General features: G+C 47.5%; 1 protein-coding gene across 1 annotated transcript in view; it reads right to left on the bottom strand.

The window, feature by feature from the left end:
* Positions 1–710: 710 nt before the first annotated feature.
* ADAMTS12 (ADAM metallopeptidase with thrombospondin type 1 motif 12) overlaps positions 711–16,992 on the bottom strand; it is a 188,530-nt gene continuing 172,248 nt past the window's right edge. The window contains exons 3-6 of the mRNA XM_006090160.3: positions 13,186–13,359; positions 9,967–10,110; positions 7,996–8,155; positions 711–1,144 (exon numbers count right to left, since the gene is read on the bottom strand). Coding sequence (XP_006090222.2) covers positions 966–1,144; positions 7,996–8,155; positions 9,967–10,110; positions 13,186–13,359 — 657 coding nt within the window. The 3' untranslated portion in view covers positions 711–965. The remainder of the gene's footprint in view (positions 1,145–7,995; positions 8,156–9,966; positions 10,111–13,185; positions 13,360–16,992) is intronic.

Here is a 16,992-nt window from a genome sequence, read left to right on the forward strand (position 1 = left end):
CTCCTCGCCACACAGATACCAAAACTCATGGATGCTCAAGTCCCCTACATAAAACGGCAGAGCTCAATGCATCCAGTCTGCCCTCCCCACCCACAGACGCCCACTGCAGATGGAAACAGCACAGATCTCAATTGAAAAAAACTCTGTGTATAAGTGGACCCACACAGTCCAAAGCCATGTTGTGCAAGGGTTAACTGTATCAGCACGAAATTAATTTCTGTTCAGGTCAGAAACACACATCAACTGCTCCAGCCTGGCCTTCTGTGTAACCTAAATGCCGTAGCATCACTAAACCCTCCAGTCCCCACCTGCTCCCTCTTGTTCTAGTGTCTCTAGGCGGGCGTGGGGGTCTGACCAGCTCAGAGAGGGGGTCTCCAGGGGTTAGGGACAGACCGAGGGTGGAGGGGCACTCTCTCCTCCTCTCTACCTGAAAACTGGGTGAAGAAAGGGGCGCTCTGCCTAGATGAACTAAGGGAATGTTCTTAAAAGCTCTCCCGTGATGCTTTAAACAACCGCTGCCCCAGCAGAGAGGGGTGGTGGGGGCAAGATGATTCTACCAAGATCCACTAACAAGATTCTTTGTTCCCTGGATCAGTGTGGCTCTGTTTCCTGATCCTTTGAGGTAGTCTGGGAAAAACCTGGCCTCTTTGTTTTTCTCTTTGAGGGATGAAAAAGAGACACCGTTTCACAGACTTGCCCCAGGAGCACCTGTCCCAGGAGCTGAGCCAGGAGCGGCCTAATTCTCCCGGGTGTCCCCCTGCTGATCAGGGAGCGGCCAGTGTTCAGGGCCCAGCCCTCCTGCGAGGGGCATTGTGTGGCGAGTGGGACACAGCGGATTTTGTTTTGTTATGGCGCAAAGTTGGACCTGAAGTGCACAGAGGAACACTCCTGGAGCGGTTCCGGGGGTTAGCAGAGGGCACGGTCAGCAGGCTGCGGCGGGCGATGGTGGCGGCTCCCTCCTGGACTTAGAGCGCTTTGGGGTTCTGGAGCAACTGTGGCTTCCTTGGCCTTCGGGCGTGGACCCCGTGCGCCGGGGCGCAGGAGAGGCAGCACTGAGCCCGCACGGTGGGCACAGAGCACTTCTTCATGGCTCTCAGCGTCTGGCAGAAACCCGCTGACAAGTTGTCCTTGGTGCACAGCACATCTGCGGAGGGAGAAAAACATTCAGGAAGTACTGACAGTTACCCTTGTCAGTGAATGAGCACAACTGCTGTTCATTCATACGTGAACCAAGAAAGGTGCCTTAACAGCCTATAATAATAAAAGGGTAATATGCTAATTAGACTGAACGTCATTCTGGACATCCTTCCCGATGAAGCTGGGGCCAGAGGGAATCGAGCCTAGGTCCCAGGTGCCTGCGGGTGGCTGGAAGGAAGCAGCCCGGGTCCCGGGTGCCGGAGGGAAGCGAGTGCCGGCAGCCAGGGGAAGGAAGGCCTACTCTTGCATGAATTTTCGTGCGTGCACCGGGCCTCTAGTTCATCATAATAGTGGACATCCACTGGCTATGTGCCAGGCGTTGTGTGAAGTATCTGTGTTAAATGGAATCATCAGTTGTAAGCCTTCACCCCTGTAGAGTGTTAAATACTCCCACCCTTGCCAGGTTGCCAGGTGGGTGATAAATAAATACTTCTCTGCTCTTCACTGTGGGGTCAGCTCTCGGACTTGCTTTGGGCAATGGGACGCCAGGAGACATGATCCCGGTGGGGCCTTGGGGTGTGGGGAGGGGTGGCCCTGCCCTGATGGGCATTGGCCATCACCATGAGGACGTGGCTCCTGCAGGCACTGAGCCAAGGTGGGTGAGAGACTTACGAAGCCGGCCTCAACCCTACCTACAGCTTGCGGCCAAGGCCAAGGAAGGCCTGGCTCGATCAGCTGCACTTTGGCTGACCTGTGGAGGCTGAACAAAAAGTACATGAGTGTAGTTTTAAGGCCCTGAGTGCAGAGCTGTTTTGCTACACGGCATTGCTATGCGACAGCTGAATGCAGTGTGTTACGGGCACCGCTTCATTCCCTCTTCACAGCAGTGCTGCCAGGTCAGTACGGTGATTCTTTCTGCTTTGCAAATGCGAGATGTAAGACCTCCAGGGGTGAAGAACCGGCACAAGGTCATCCGGCTGACAAGCGGCACAGCCCGATCTGGACACAGGCTGCACTGACCCTATGGCTCTTGCTTTTAGTAGTCATGCCACTCAGAGCACCCAGCAATCACCCGGTCAACCAACTAACCAAAGCTCTCTGAGCATCGCTCAGCAGTGAGTACTGTGGTCCCTGCCTCCAGAACTGCACATGGAGATGAAGGCATCAGATACACAGATAATGCCCATGACAAGTGTATAATTCGTCACCTGGGTTCTAACCCTTGTTCCCTTCTAACTAGCTCAGGGCAAGAAGCTCCTTAATATGGCGTGTGTGTGTGTGTGTGTGTGCGCGCGCGTGCTGCTTTCCTCAGACACAAAGCAGCGAGTTTGACTAGTTTTCTCAGGAGCTACCACCACACACTCTATAGCTGAGACTCAGACTGCCTGGCCCACAGACTCCAGGTCTGAAAGGAATTAATTAAGGTCCAAGTCACAGATTTTGCTTCTAGAAAGTGAAATTGTTTCAAAATTGGCTTGAGTGCCTCTGTGAGCTCTGGGTGTCTGTCTTTCTCCTTCACAGAAAAAACTTGAACAGTCCCGGAGAAAAGCTTCTTCACACACAGGCTTCTGTCCTTTGTGAATAGAACTGTAGATAGAAGCAGAAATTCAGAAAATACCCTCGTTACTCTAAACCTGTAACAATATTTTTGCCTCTTTCTGCTTTCCCACCTTGAGGTCATAAAGGCAAAAAAATTCTTTTTCTCTCTTCAGGACACATCACTCCCCCCACGATGCCTTGCTTTTTGTTTGTTTATTTTTTGTGGAGAAATCAACAGCTTCTGTTATCTCTCAAATTCCATTTTGCGAGCAGATTTTAAGTGCCCTTGACAATAGGTAACATGTAATGCTCCTGGAACACTCTTTTCTTCTTCAGGCCTCTTCTTACACCCGTCATGGCAACCCGTCTCTCCTAAAACTCCCCAGGAACTTCGGTGCATGCGCTGGCATCTGAGGACGAGCACATGTTTCAGCCAAGTATCTCTATTGCGGAAGGAAATGTGAGCTCCCTGTCTCCCACACCCTCCCCGCCGCCCCCCCCACCCCCCCCCCCCCAGGAGGCCACGTTCTCCATGGGGCCTGGGCCGGGTGTCACGGGGGCGGCTGTGCAGGACAAGGGAAGAGTTCCTTCCCAGGCTTCTGGGTTGGGAACCGGCGTGGAGCTTGGGGGAGGCTGCCCAGCCTCTTCCGAAGCCTTTGGATGGTGGACGGAGCAGGTGCATTGCTGGTAAACGGAGCTCCACATTCTTTTTGCCATGAGTACGTGAGTGCCCTGGGGCTACGTCCAGAGAGGAAGACAGAGGGGGGTGAAATCTCCGCTTACACCCCTCTCTCCACAGAGCTTCTTGTGGCCATCGTGGATCACATAGACCTCTGCTATCCCAGTCTCTGAAGTGGTATCATTACTGTATGGTTTGCTCAAATGTGGCGCTGTGCTCTAACTTGGACTGTTCTGTTCATATGGGTAAGCCTCTTCTCAAAGTGTGATCTCTCTCAAGGGTGTCTTCCATTACAAAAAGGGCCTCCTACAGACCCCCAAGTTTTAACCCTATTGTGGGTTGACTTGTGTCTTCTAAAGTTGAAATCCTTATCATTGATAACTGTGAATATGACCTTATTTGGAAATATTTACTTTACTTTAAATGTTTTTATTGATTTTTAGAGAGAGAGGAAGGGAGAGAGATAGAGAGATAGAAACATCAATGAGAGAGAAACATCATTGATTGGCTGCCTTCTGCACGCCCCCTATTAGGGATCAAGCCTGAAACCTGGGCATGTGTCCCGACTGGGAACCAAACTGATGACCGCTTGGTTCATGGATGGACACTCAACCACTGAACCACACTGGCCTGGCCTTTTATTTCCTTTTTGCCTTAAAAAAATATTTTTAATTATAGCCGACATACAATGTTCTATTAGTTTTAGGTGTACAACACAGTGAGTCAACATTTATATGCCTTACAAAGTGCTCCCCTCAATAAGTCTAGTGCCCACCTGTCATCGTATGTAGTTATTATGGTAATACTGACCACTGCATCCCTGTGACTTATTTTATAACGGGCAGTTTCTACTTCTTAATCCCCTTCCCCTTTTCCTGCTCAAACCCCTCCCCTCTGGCAACCATCAGTGTGTTCTTTGTATCTATGAGTTTGTTTCTGTTTCATTTTGTTGGATCATCTGTGTTGTTTTTTTTAGATTCCACATATACATAAAATCATATGGTGTTTGTCTTGCTCTGTCAGACTTATTTCACTTAACGTAATTCTCTGCGGTTCCATCCAGGGTTTCACAAATGGTCCTCAAGAGCCCTGGGCACCTGCTGAGTCCTGGGAGCCCCCTGTTTGAGAGCAGGGGGCTGGAAGGAAGAGTGGAGGACCGTGGTGGCCTATATTGGCCCCTATGGGCCAGCCTATGTTTAGCAGCTCATTTAGGCAATGGCTATGAGCCCAACATCATGACATGGCTGAATTGCATCTGTTCTCATTATTATTGTAAAACAATGAGGCTTGTTGTATTCATCAGCCAACTGGATCCCAGCCGAACCATACACAATGCTTATAACTAGGGGTAACTTGGAGAGGAGATCCCCATTTGCCTTTGCCTGTTCAACAGAAAGCATACTTGGAAATTTAAAGGGACAGTTACTAGTATAAGCACGTTTCCTTGCTGTCAGCTGTGTACAGATTGAAAGGATAAGTTTGTCCACAAAAGAAAGTTGAAAATCAATTTCAATGTTGTTGACAAATACAGTTTCTGTAAGACGCTGGGTTCTTGAAGCCAGGGATTGTCCTACTTATTCCGTACCCTTGGTTTTTAACACGTGCCTGAGAAATAGGCCATTATCAACACTATTTGCTGAATGAATTACTGAACGAAATCCTATTCATCAAGAATATTCTCCAATAGGAAGTTTGCTGGCTCAGATGTTCATTTGTATCAACATTGGGTCTAAGTACTGTCCCTGTTACTTTCCTCATTATTTTTCTTGCTCTCTCTACCCCTCACTCCCCAAATTAAAACAAAAAATACCCAGGAATAGAATGCATAAGATTTTTTTCTTTGGTTTTTAATAATTACAAATGTAATGCATAGAATATGGCTTATACTCAGTAAATACTTCTGAATGAAATTTCTGATGTTTTATTTCTTAGCCCAGATACATGAAAAGGGTTTTTAGAGTCCCTACTACAGAAACGGTCATTTTGATTTAGATTTGAATTCATTAACAAGTTAGATGGCACCCAAAAAAAGTGCAAAGGCCTGGAGGAGAACAAACTTTACATGAACTCATGCCCGATCTTACAAGATGGACACAGGGGGTATATTTATTGTGATGGCTGGATGGCTGACAAGGATCTAGGCATTGAATGACTTAGTTCAATGCATATCAGAGGGCACAGCAGACAGGGTGGGTGGGTGGCTTTTCAATTGAGAAATTTCTTACAGCTGCTCTTTCATATGTTTCTCCATGAGTAAGCGTGGCTCTGCTTTCAAGAGAAGCTAATAATTAACTCCGTGCCCTGGTAATTGTTGGCGAATGGAATTCATTATTCCCACCCATTGCCAGCCAACTGTTAGTTACCATCTCTTCAGTGTTTGAATTCAAGATAAAACTACCAGGAATGCATTTAACCCAGTTTTGACTATTGAAGATTATATTATTCAGCAGTAAGGCAGTTAAAGAGAATCTACATATAATTTTAAAATAACTGATAATACTAGGCATGTTCAACCAAGACTGTGTTGCTTCTTCAATTAGATAAAGTTAAAGCAACATAGAAGGGTTCCATTGCCTCAAAATCTTATTTTTAAATTAAGTGTATTGGGGTGAAATTGGTTAATAATAACATCCTATAAGTTTCAGGTGTGTACCTTTATGATATGACATCTGTGTACTCTGTTGTGTGCCTAACACCCAAAGTCGTCTCCTTTTATCACCATATATATCCTCCCCCACTGCCCTTTACTTCTTTTTTTTTTTTTAAATATATTTTATTGATTTTCTACAGAGAGGAAGGGAGAGGGATAGAGAGTTAGAAACATCGATGAGAGAGAAACATCGACCAGCTGCCTCCTGAACACTCCCTACTGGAGATGTGCCTGCAACCAAGGTACATGCCCTTGACCGGAATCGAACCCAGGACCCTTCAGTCCGCAGGCCGACGCTCTATCCACTGAGCCAAACCGGTTAGGGCCCTTCACTTCTGATAAATATCATTCTGTTGTCTGTATCTATGAGCTTTTTCCTTTTTCATTTGTTGGTTTGTTGCTTTTTAAAATACCCTACATATGAGTGAAATCACTCAGGTCTTGTCATTTTCCACTTGACTTATTTCACTTAGCATAGTCTTCTCAATATCCATCCATGTTGTGGAAAATGGAAATATTCCATCATTTTATGGCTGAGTTCCATTCCATTGTATACATACACCTAGTATTATCAGTTATCATTTTTCAAATCCATTCATCTGTCAAAAGGTACTTAGGTTGTTTGCTTCATGGCTTGGCTATTGTAAATAATGCTGCAATGAACATAGGGGTACCTGTATCGTTACAATTTGTTTTTCTGGTAGATAACCAGAAGAGGGATTGCTGGGTCATATGGTAGCCCTGGTCTTAATTATTTTGAGAAACCTCCATACACTTTTCCATAGTGGCTGTGCCAATTTACACTCCCACCAGTTGCGTACGAGAGTTCCATTTTCTCCACATCCTTCCCAACACTTATTTCTTGTTTTTTTTTTTATAACAGCCATTCTAACAAATATGAAGTAGTATCTCATTGTCGTTTATGATGTTCATTTCCCTTATAGCCAGTGGTGTTTAGCATCTTTTTATATATCTGTTGGCCATCGGTGTGTCTTCCTTGGGTAAGTGTCTATTCGGGTCCTCTGCCCCTTTTAAAATCAGATGGTTTGTTTCTGTAGTTGCTGAGTTGTATGAGTTCTTTATGGATTTTGGATATGTTAATCTAGCCCAGTGGTCTTAGGTCATGCAGGAATAGACTCTGAGTGCAAGTTTGTGTCAAGGGATTCATTAAGAAAGCGCTCCCAGGGAAGACCACTAAGGGAGTGCATGGGAAGCAAGACAGGAAGGGAGGAAGCACCGCCAGCTGCCATCTCCGGCGCAGTCCTCGCTTCAGCCTGGTCCCACCGGGAGCTCCAGGATGCAAGTTCTGTCTCAGTCCAGCTCCTGAAGCCAGTGAGCTGCACTGTCACACCCCACACTCTTCAGCCATTGGCCACCGGCTACCCCAGGGGAAGTGAATTTGCAGGCACTTAAGGCTTTCTAGGCGGAGAGAGAAAGCTGCTGGAGTGTGTGACAGACAACTGAGGCAGAGCTTGCACCCTGGAGCTCCCCCAGGGGACCAGGCTGAAGCGAGGACTGCACCGAAGATGGCAGCCTGGTGGGGCTTCCTTTCTGTCTTGCTTCCCGCACTCACCGAATGGTCCTTCCCAAGAGTGTTTCCTTAATGCCTCCCTTGCACACAGACCTGCATCTCAGAGTCAGTTCCTGTGGAACTAAGGCAGGGTGCTGGAATGACAGAGGGCCATGCAGTACACGACTGGGATTCTGAGAAGGCGGGAGCATCTCTGAAAAGTCTTTGAAGAAGGAGAAGTGATTCTCATCCATGTGGGATGACAGTGTGAATGGGCTTTAGGAAAATGGATGAGACAATCCCTTAAGGAATCAGAGTCACACCTCACCAAGTCAGACTGCTTCCTCCCAGCGATGCCGGCTGGCCTTTCAGCAGTAAGTTCCCGGCTCAGTAAAGGGGACTGCAGCGACCCAGGAATCAAGTCATGCAGGACAACTTACCTGTGAAAAGCTCTCCCCCCGAGCAAAGCCCTCCACTCACCAGCACTCTTCCTGCAGGCCTGCTGGTTGCACTCTTGGAGTTCGGGAGGTCTGGGTTCATGGTCACACTGGCATTGGTCTTGACCTTCAGTTCTATTGTCCTCTGAGGAAACACAGTGGACAGTCCTCTTCTGGAAGCCACCCCCACAGGAAGCCGTGCACTGAAAGAGTGGGGCACATGGGAAATCAGAATTCTCCCCCGGACCCACCGGGGAACTCAGCCGAGCGCCTCCAACCCACCGTGGTCCAGTGGAAAGCCTCAGGACCCGTTTTGGAGCCACAGTCATTAGTCAAAGGCACTAATAATGTGGAGATGTGAACTTAGGAGGAGTCCATATGACAGATTGTGTGGACTGAAGTGGGCTTAATTTACTATTGGGTTCTCAGTAGAATGTGTACAGAGGTTGAATTATGTGTAAAACAGAAAAAAAAAGTCTATTTGGGCCCTGGTTTCTTGGCAACCCAGTTTCTTTGAACTAGCTTTGATCTGGGGCTGGAAATCAGATGTGAGGAAAGGGCACAGAGCTACAAAGAAAGCTGAGAGCAGGATAAAAAGAGAGGTGGGAGAGGAAAACCACAGTGGGATGGAGAAAGGATGTGGAATGGACCCAGCTGGACCACGTGTGGTCTCAAGCCATGCTAACAGGTAAGGCTCCATGGTAAGGCCATGAGGTGGCCACCGGCAGGCAGAAGGGAGGTTTGCTGGCCTGGAAAAGCAGCTTAGACAAGATGATTCCTGGGCATGTAAGAAAATGTCTGAATTTACCATAGATATGCTTTTAAAATTCTGGGTACCTATCCAAAAAACTTGTAAATACTTACTTGTAAAGATATATGTACCCCTATGTTTATTGCGAAATTATTTTTACAACAGCCAAGACATGGCATCAACCTAAGTGTCCTTCAACAGAGGACTGGATAAAGAAGATGTGGTACATACTGCAATGGAACACTTCTCAGCCACGAAAAGATGAACTATCGCCATTTGCCATTTGCTTTCTTGTTGTCAATGATATACGAGACCCGGTGGGACCTGCCCATTGACTAACCCAGGGCAATGGCGGGTATTAGCCAATTGAGGGGAGAGCTTTGACCCATTCCTGGGACACAAGAGCCAGTAGACTTCTCTCTTCCTGCCTCTGGACAAACTGCCCTAAGAGGCAGCAGTGCATAGGGCTTTTATAAGGCCTTTTGAGGATGGGTGATCAACTGGTCCAGACCCTGGGCAAGGTCAGGCTGGGAGTGCACCAGCTTGTATCCGATTCCCCCGTTCCCTGTTTCCTTCCTTTTTCCTATCACATCTGCTTCCCGGGCATTGTATTTCCTAATAAAGTGATTAATTTTGCCTCAAGGCTTTATTTTCTAGAGAATCCAGGATAAGACAAGTCAGAGTGACCACTGAATCTGTCTATGGAAGAATTTTATTTAATTTACAGTATCACTGATAGTTTTATTTATACAATGAAACAACTTTGAATAAGAAATCCTTTCCTCCTTTCCAGTTTAATTCTTTTCCTTGTCTCTCCATCCAACTGGCTGCCACCTGGCAAACTGATCGGCAGAGGACAAGAGGCCTGGAGCTCGTTAGGCTAAGCCTCAAGCTCCAGGCACATGCGAGTCCCATTTGCTCTAAGAAAAGCCAGAGCATCAGAGACGTTCAGGCCAGAAGTGCCTTTCCTTAGGGTTCGTGCCTCTGGAAAGTTTGGTATTTGATCTTTATCTTTTGAAAGTCTTTGATCTGTTCCTCTTCTGAACTCAGGACAGCAAACATTGACCACCATGTCAGCTCTGGGTCAACCTTAGCAGACTTAGAGGTATATTAGCAGAAGGATACTAGCTCTAAAACATATAGAGACACACTGTAAGTCAGTGGACACACTGAACATTTACAATGAATATATGTTCTTTTGAAACTAAAGGAAACCAATGCTTTTTTTAGAGTAAAGATACGAAGAGAACACAACTGACTTACCAGGTCCCAGTTCCCCGTGGCCCAGTGACAACAGGGGTGCTGGTTGCAGGGGGCAGTGGACACCGGCCGTTGTGCCCAATCACAGAGGCCTCTCGGACAAGCCACACCTCTCTCCTGCACTCCGCCTCCACAGGACCTGGAGCACTAATATACAACAGGGACAGGTTAGGTATAAGCATAACCAATGGACACAAGACACTGGGGGGTAGGGGAGGCCGGGGGAAGGTCAAGGGGGAAAAAAAAGAAGACATATGTACTATTCTTTGTAATATTTTAAGCAATAAAACAAAATTAAAACAAACAAACAAAAAAAGAGAAAATCACACGAAGACGTCTGCAGTGAGAAGGGAAGAACTTTCTATGGTCACTTTTGTCGTGTGCAGTGTTACTTAGAATATTAGTATCTGTACTGGAATCTGAGCCTCTGTTACAAGTTCCTTACGACCACTCAGTCCCTTCAAATAACAGTGGGGAAACCAAATGAGAGAGAAGGAAGGACACAAAGGAAATTCTGAGGATAAGAGGAGGAGAAAAAAGCAGAAGATGCCAAATAGCTCCATGTCAAATATGTCAACAGAAGGAATTTTGGTTAAAATACGAAATGAGTCATTCCAGAATGGATGTTGTTATCTGTGTTTTGCCTTCTGGCCCCAGGGTCTAGAAACGGGAATGTGAAATGTAGACATTTTCATTATGATTAGCTGTGAGCACGCACATTTGCAATACAAGTTTGTTCATCTCCTGTTAAAATGGGATTCAGCTTCTTTTCCTACTGCATAAAGCTGTGAATTACATGTGTGTCTATTCTGAATAGGCAAGTTAGTAAGTTTGCTCAGGGTTCTCATGCACTGGCTGTAATGCTCACAAAATAAATCTGAAATGACAAGTTGGTTCCTCAAGGGATACAACTCTAAAAGGTGTCAGCTTTTTGCTCACTAAAATAATTTTACAAGACATATTGTCTCCTCTGCCTAAAAATTTTGGGAGGGAATTAAATAATTCACCAAGAATCTTTGAAAAGCACTTTGAGTACTTTGAAGAATCTTAATTATCATATGGTAACAAAAAAAACCACACAAAACAATGATGGGTGTCAACATCTTGCCCATATCATGTCAGGCACTATGTGTATGGTGGTACCATGGAAAATGCAAATTATATACAATTAGCCCTTTCTGCTCAATAAAAGAACCAATCTATTGCTTCCACAATGGTCCAACTTTGAGAGTCAACATGGACTTTTCCCCATTTATTCACTCCATTTTTAACTCCATGAGGAGAGGAGAGGAACCCCGCATTTGTGATCCGTGTGTGTACCTACACATGTGCATAGAGATGCAGGACCACCTGGCCGTGTAATCTCCAGGTGAAAGGGATGAAGAAGATATAAACCAGTGGTTCTTGAGGTGTGGTCACCAGACCAGCAGCTGCAGCATCTTCTGAGTTGTTAGAAATGAAAAATTTCACGCCCCACCCCAGACCTCTGAATAGGAAACTCTGGGGGTGGGGGTCTAGACATCTGTGTGGGAGCAAACCCTCCAGGTGACTCTGAAGCATGCTGAAGTCTGCCACCCACTGGAGCAGAGACGTTCCCACAGCTGCAAGCAGTCTGGGCTGGCTGACTCCACTGACATTCCCGTGTGGCATTAGACAGTGTGTGTGGACAGAGCAGCATCATGACGGCTCAGGAAAGCACCTAATATGCCCAGTCCCTCAACAGCTCCAAGGATGTATTCAACTGACTTTTTCATTTTCCATCTTCACTGCTCGGAGCCTAGGACGGAAGACTTACAACTTGGTGGTTTGCTCAGAACAGAGACATTTAGAAGGAGGGTGGTAGGAGGCCCTGGGAACAGGTGCATGATTGGGGCTCCCAGAAGCTACTGAGGAAGTATAAAGGATACATTTCTTTCATAACCAGAGAGCAGATATAACTGCTCATCTGTGATAACCTGCAAATGCCATTTCTCCGACAAGGCAATCTAAGCTCCTCTGTCAATTCTAGGACTCTGGAAGCCACCATCAGGCTTAGCATACACGAGGGCCTACACCCCGAGCATGGGAATAGCAGGTACTTCATGTTCTCCAGAGCTGGGCAGTGGAAGGACAAGAAAGAGGGGACAGTGGTGGCTGCTGCCCCAGGAAACACCAGGTGTTGGCCCAGAGGGTCAGAAATCAGCATGGCTGCTTGACCCAGTAGACAGGAAGTAGCTCTCTAGGGGAATCCATCCTCCATAGTTTGACCCAAACTCTATATCTTATAGTTGTGGTTCTCTGCCTTCCCTTCCCTGGCACCCGGTAGGTTCACCCAAATATTCTTAATTTAACTCTTTTTCCTCAGTTCATTCTCTGCTCAGTGGTCACTGGGCTAAGGTCTACAGTAGAAAGAGTACAGGCCCTGGAGTCTGCCTTAGGCTTGAATTAATAGTCCACCAATTTATTTTCTAGTTGTGTGACCTCATGGAAGCTTCTTAACCTCTGAGTCTCAATGTCCTCACCAATAAAGTGGAATTCATAGGCCTACTATCCTGGCTGTTGTGAGAATTAAACCAAATATTGTAGGCAAAATGCCTAGCTCACAGACACCCTCAAAACATGCTGGGTCCTTTTTTCTTTTTCCTACCAGGCATGGATGTATTTGGGAGCAGCATTTTTGTCTACTGAGGCATTTGCTATTGGCAATTAGATCATCATACCTCACCAAAGAATAGTAACCTTGTTTCCCTGTGTTGAAGTAGGACAAAGACCTAGCAGGGTCTGGGCCCTCACAAAACAGAGGACACGGACACACACACTTCTTTTTCTCTGTGCAATGATCTGGGCATTTGACGGAAAGGTGGAACTCTAAAATATACTGTGTGGAAAGGGTCTGTCCATCACCCCAGCCTGACGCAGAAGCCCAGGAGAGCCATGTGAGGCTCCGATCTAAACGGCTCTCATCACAATGGTCCATGTACGTGTCCCCAGCAGGGACCCCAAGTCCCCTGTGCATCCACTGGGACACTAGGTTCTAATAAAGGCACTGGTGTGTCACCATGGGAACCATACAATATAGTTCACGTCGTGGACACGGTGAGCCTCCCCACACAGCGTTGGGTCACTGAATGGCGGCCAGTCATTGGCACCAGACAGGTGTGGTCTTCCCTGAGCTCTAGACTCGCGCGGGGACACAGACAGTCACGTGGTCCGGCCATGTGGACGGTGCCCGAGGGGCTGTACCTGGCTCCAGGGCTCCACCTGCCACTCCTCGCAGGGCTCCGTGTTGCAGCTCATGCTCCGCGGGGGAGGGATGCCGGCCAGGAACTGGCAGTGAAACGGCCTCAGGCTGCGATGCTCCCTGTCCACGCACTGAGTCTCCCGGATCCGGAAGCCCCCGCTGCAGTTCCTGGAGCACTGTGTGGAGAGGATGCCAGGCCTTCAGTGCCCCGGGCCCCAGGAGGGCTCCCAGCACCCGACGGTCCGGGCTGCAGTCACCAGAGGGTTAGTTCTAGTTCACGACGCCCTGGGAGGCATCACCCACTTTATAGATAAGACAGCCGAGGCTCAGAGTGTTTCTGTGATTTGCCCCAAAGCTCCTGATGAGAGAGGGGAGAACTGGACTTCAGAGGGGACCGGGGCAGGGAAGATAGAGGCAGACCCTGGTGCTTCCCAGCCTTTCTCTGCCAGATACTGTGGATGAACAACATGGGTTAACAATAAGCCCCGTGGTCCTATGTCCTGAGTGTCCTCCTTCCACCCTTCGCATTACCCACCAGCCACTGCTCTTCCTTTAGGTCTGGGCTTAAACGTCACCCCTCAGAGAAGCCTTCCTTGGATAGACCCCTCCAGTTTAACACAGGGACAGGAACTATGGAGTGACTTTTATTCATCGTGTCCAACCTTCCTAGTAGGCTCTCACTGCCATGAAGCTGGAGCCCTTCTCCCCTGGTCACCACTGTGTCCTGAGCCCTTAGCACGGTGCCAGGCACAGCAGAGGTGGCCCACACAAACTTTAGGAATGAACAGATGAATTCCAAGCAAAGGGCCACTAGGGAGGGCTCTCCGTGGGCTAGAGAGACCTGTGGTTCCCACAGGGAGGAGCACATCTTTCTTTGTCCTCTTACTCCTTCCATCACTTATTCCATTGCATTCTTGGCTGAGAGAATGCAAGTGTGTCCTTAGCTGCAAGACATGTTTTCATGTGGCCCCCTCTCTACTTGGTAAAAAATCACGCTCTCTTTCTGGCCATGATAGGATAATCATGATTATAGGTTCTTGTAGATCAATGATTCCCAAAGTGGGCGCTACCGCCCTCCCCCCCCGTAGGCGCTGCAGCGATCCAGGGGGGCGGTGATGGCCACAGGTGCATTGGGGGGCGATGAGTAACTGCTATTAAAATTTTAAAAAAATTAATTTCCAGGGGCTGAGTAATATTTTTTCTGGAAAGGGGGGCGGTAGGCCAAATAAGTTTGGGAACCACTGTTGTAGATGGAAAAAGAAAATTCCTCAGAACTTTTCAATCAAGGTAGATCCCAAAATACCATCCCTTTCTTCTGCAACCAGGCATCCCTGGGTTACAGCATGGGAAGATGTGGGCCCGTGCGCTGGGGGGCAGATGGATGCTCCAGTGCTCCCATAAACCAACTGTCCTTAGCTTCTCAGCAATAAGCAACACTTGGAAGACAGCCCCCCAAATAAACTAGACTTCGTTTTCCTGCCAGGCTGTAAGTACACAGAGAAAAGAGTAGCTGCCAACTTAAAATCAGCCGCAGAAGAAATGAGGCAGCGTGCTAATCATTTCCACACAAAGCAGCCATTTTTCCGACAAACAGACGTCTGGGAAAGAGCACATGGTTAGAACAAGAAGGCTCACTACTAGGAAAAGGACCTTTACAAGACATATGTGTAGCCCTGACTGGTTTGGCTCAGTGGATAGAGCGTCGGCCTGCGGACTCAAGGGTTCCAGGTTCGATTCCAGTCAAGGGCATGTACCTTGGTTGCGGGCACATATCCAGTAGGGAATGTGCAGGAGGCAGCTGATCGATGTTTCTCTCTCATCGATGTTTCCAACTCTCTATCCCTCTCCCTTCCTCTCTGTAAAAAAAAGTCAATAAAACATATTTAAAAAAAAAGACATATGTGTAAAAAAATGCTTCCTTAGCTTCCATTCAATGCTATCATCTGACATTCCTACATTGAATTTTCAGAACAGCATTACCCTTTGGTCAAACAGGGACTTCCCATTCAACGAAACGTGAAGTTTGTTAATGTGCTGAACGAAGTAATAAGGGAAGACACTCCCTAAAGCTGTGACTTTTCTGTTCCATTTTCTAAAGGCCTCAGATTCTGCCAGCGCGAGGGAGGGGCCGGATATCCCATCACTCCACTCCTGACGCTGTTGCACTTCTGGGTGCAGAGGGCCAGTTCCTACATTCCTTTCCTTATTGCCCTGCAGGAGGGTCCTGTGTTCATGCTCTCCTAACCCTCCTAACCCGTGGACCTGACTGAGGACAGGAGCCACACTGATGAGACTAGAAACACCGGCTGAGGCCCTGTTGTGACCAAACAGGCCTAACGGCTCTCCAGTTACCCCATCAGCTTGTTCAACCAATAGAATCTGCAAACCAGATTGCATTAGGATGAAGATGCCCTCAGCTTACAGGAGCCACTGGCAGAGATCAAGTGAAATCAGTGGTTCTCTCTTGTGTTGTGTTTTTTAATTTATGAAACTCACACAGGTGTTCTGATGTGTGAAATTAACTAACATAGGATCAGGAGGGCAGGAGACTGCACACAATTACCACCCCGGCTACACCAACCGGCTACACGGCCGGTGGGTTAATCACTTCTCCAAGCCTCTGTTCTCATGGTCTCAGAAGAATAAGCCAGATGATTAAACTACCCCGACATGCTAGAGGGTGTTAAGTGTGGGGTCACTAGATCTGTCCTCTGTTTTGATTTCAGAATACTTTAGTGCTCTTCAAGCTGCATGCCAAATGCTAAACCAGGAGCCAGAAAGAAATTCTTTTTGGTTCCTTTCCTTATGCTACACAGATTCCTGAGACCCTTAAGATCAAATAATGCATTCCACACATTCTAAGTTGAACAGCATCAAAATTCGCCCTTCCATCTGTTCCCCGACCCCACCCCCTCCTCCCTTCCTCCAAGTATTGGGCACTTGTTATGTTCCAGGCTCTGAATCCCAATCTAGCAGCAGGGAAAAGTGACACCAATGAGTAGAAGCGATAAAGGCTTTATGTCATAGGCCGTCCATGATCTAGTGAGGCATAAAGGAGGAGGGATCTGTGTCCCTGAGGAGGTCAGGAAAGGCTGGGGCTGAGTCATGTAAGATGAGCAGATGCTCCTCGGCTGGCAAAACAGGATGGGAGACATTCCAGGTGGAGAGAATGGCACAGGCAGAGGCGCAGTTAGGGAGGCTTGTTAGGTAGGCAGTCAGAACACTAGAGCAGAGGGGTGGTGGGCAACGGGAGAGGCCTCCCGTCTGGACATCAGTCCTCAACTCCTGCGTCTGGGTTCATGCTTCCTGTGGTCCCAATGGCTCAGATTTAACTGCCATTCCTCTTTAGGGATCCCTTAACCTGAACCCCCAGGGGCATCAAGAGAGGGTGATGGTTTAGCCATTCAACCAATGATACCAAGATGAAAACAAACGCAGTGATTTCCAGTATAGGATCCGCCTTCCTGCGGCTCAGTGTTTGCTTGCTGGGGCCAGAAGCTCCCCTATGACACCCAAGTCTAGGTTCTGACTTTGGCACATTGGGCTTTCATATATGTTCCTGGGAACATGTTACATATAAAAGTTGGGGACTCTTTGTACTTAGCAAGACAGAGGCTCTTTCCCTAATTAATTCATTTATAAAAATTCACATCTAAAAATAGGTAGCACTTCCATTGACAACCTGTAAAACACAATAACCATGGAGACAAGCAGGACGGACAGAACGACATTCACTCAGGAAGGTGGGAGCCGTGGGTGCCGCCTGGCATTGGTGTCACACCCACTGAGGGTTTCAAGCTGGTCCGTGT

Source organism: Myotis lucifugus, unplaced genomic scaffold, assembly GCF_000147115.1.
Source record: "Myotis lucifugus unplaced genomic scaffold, Myoluc2.0 scaffold_68, whole genome shotgun sequence".
In the NCBI taxonomy this organism is placed as follows: Eukaryota; Metazoa; Chordata; class Mammalia; order Chiroptera; family Vespertilionidae; genus Myotis; species Myotis lucifugus.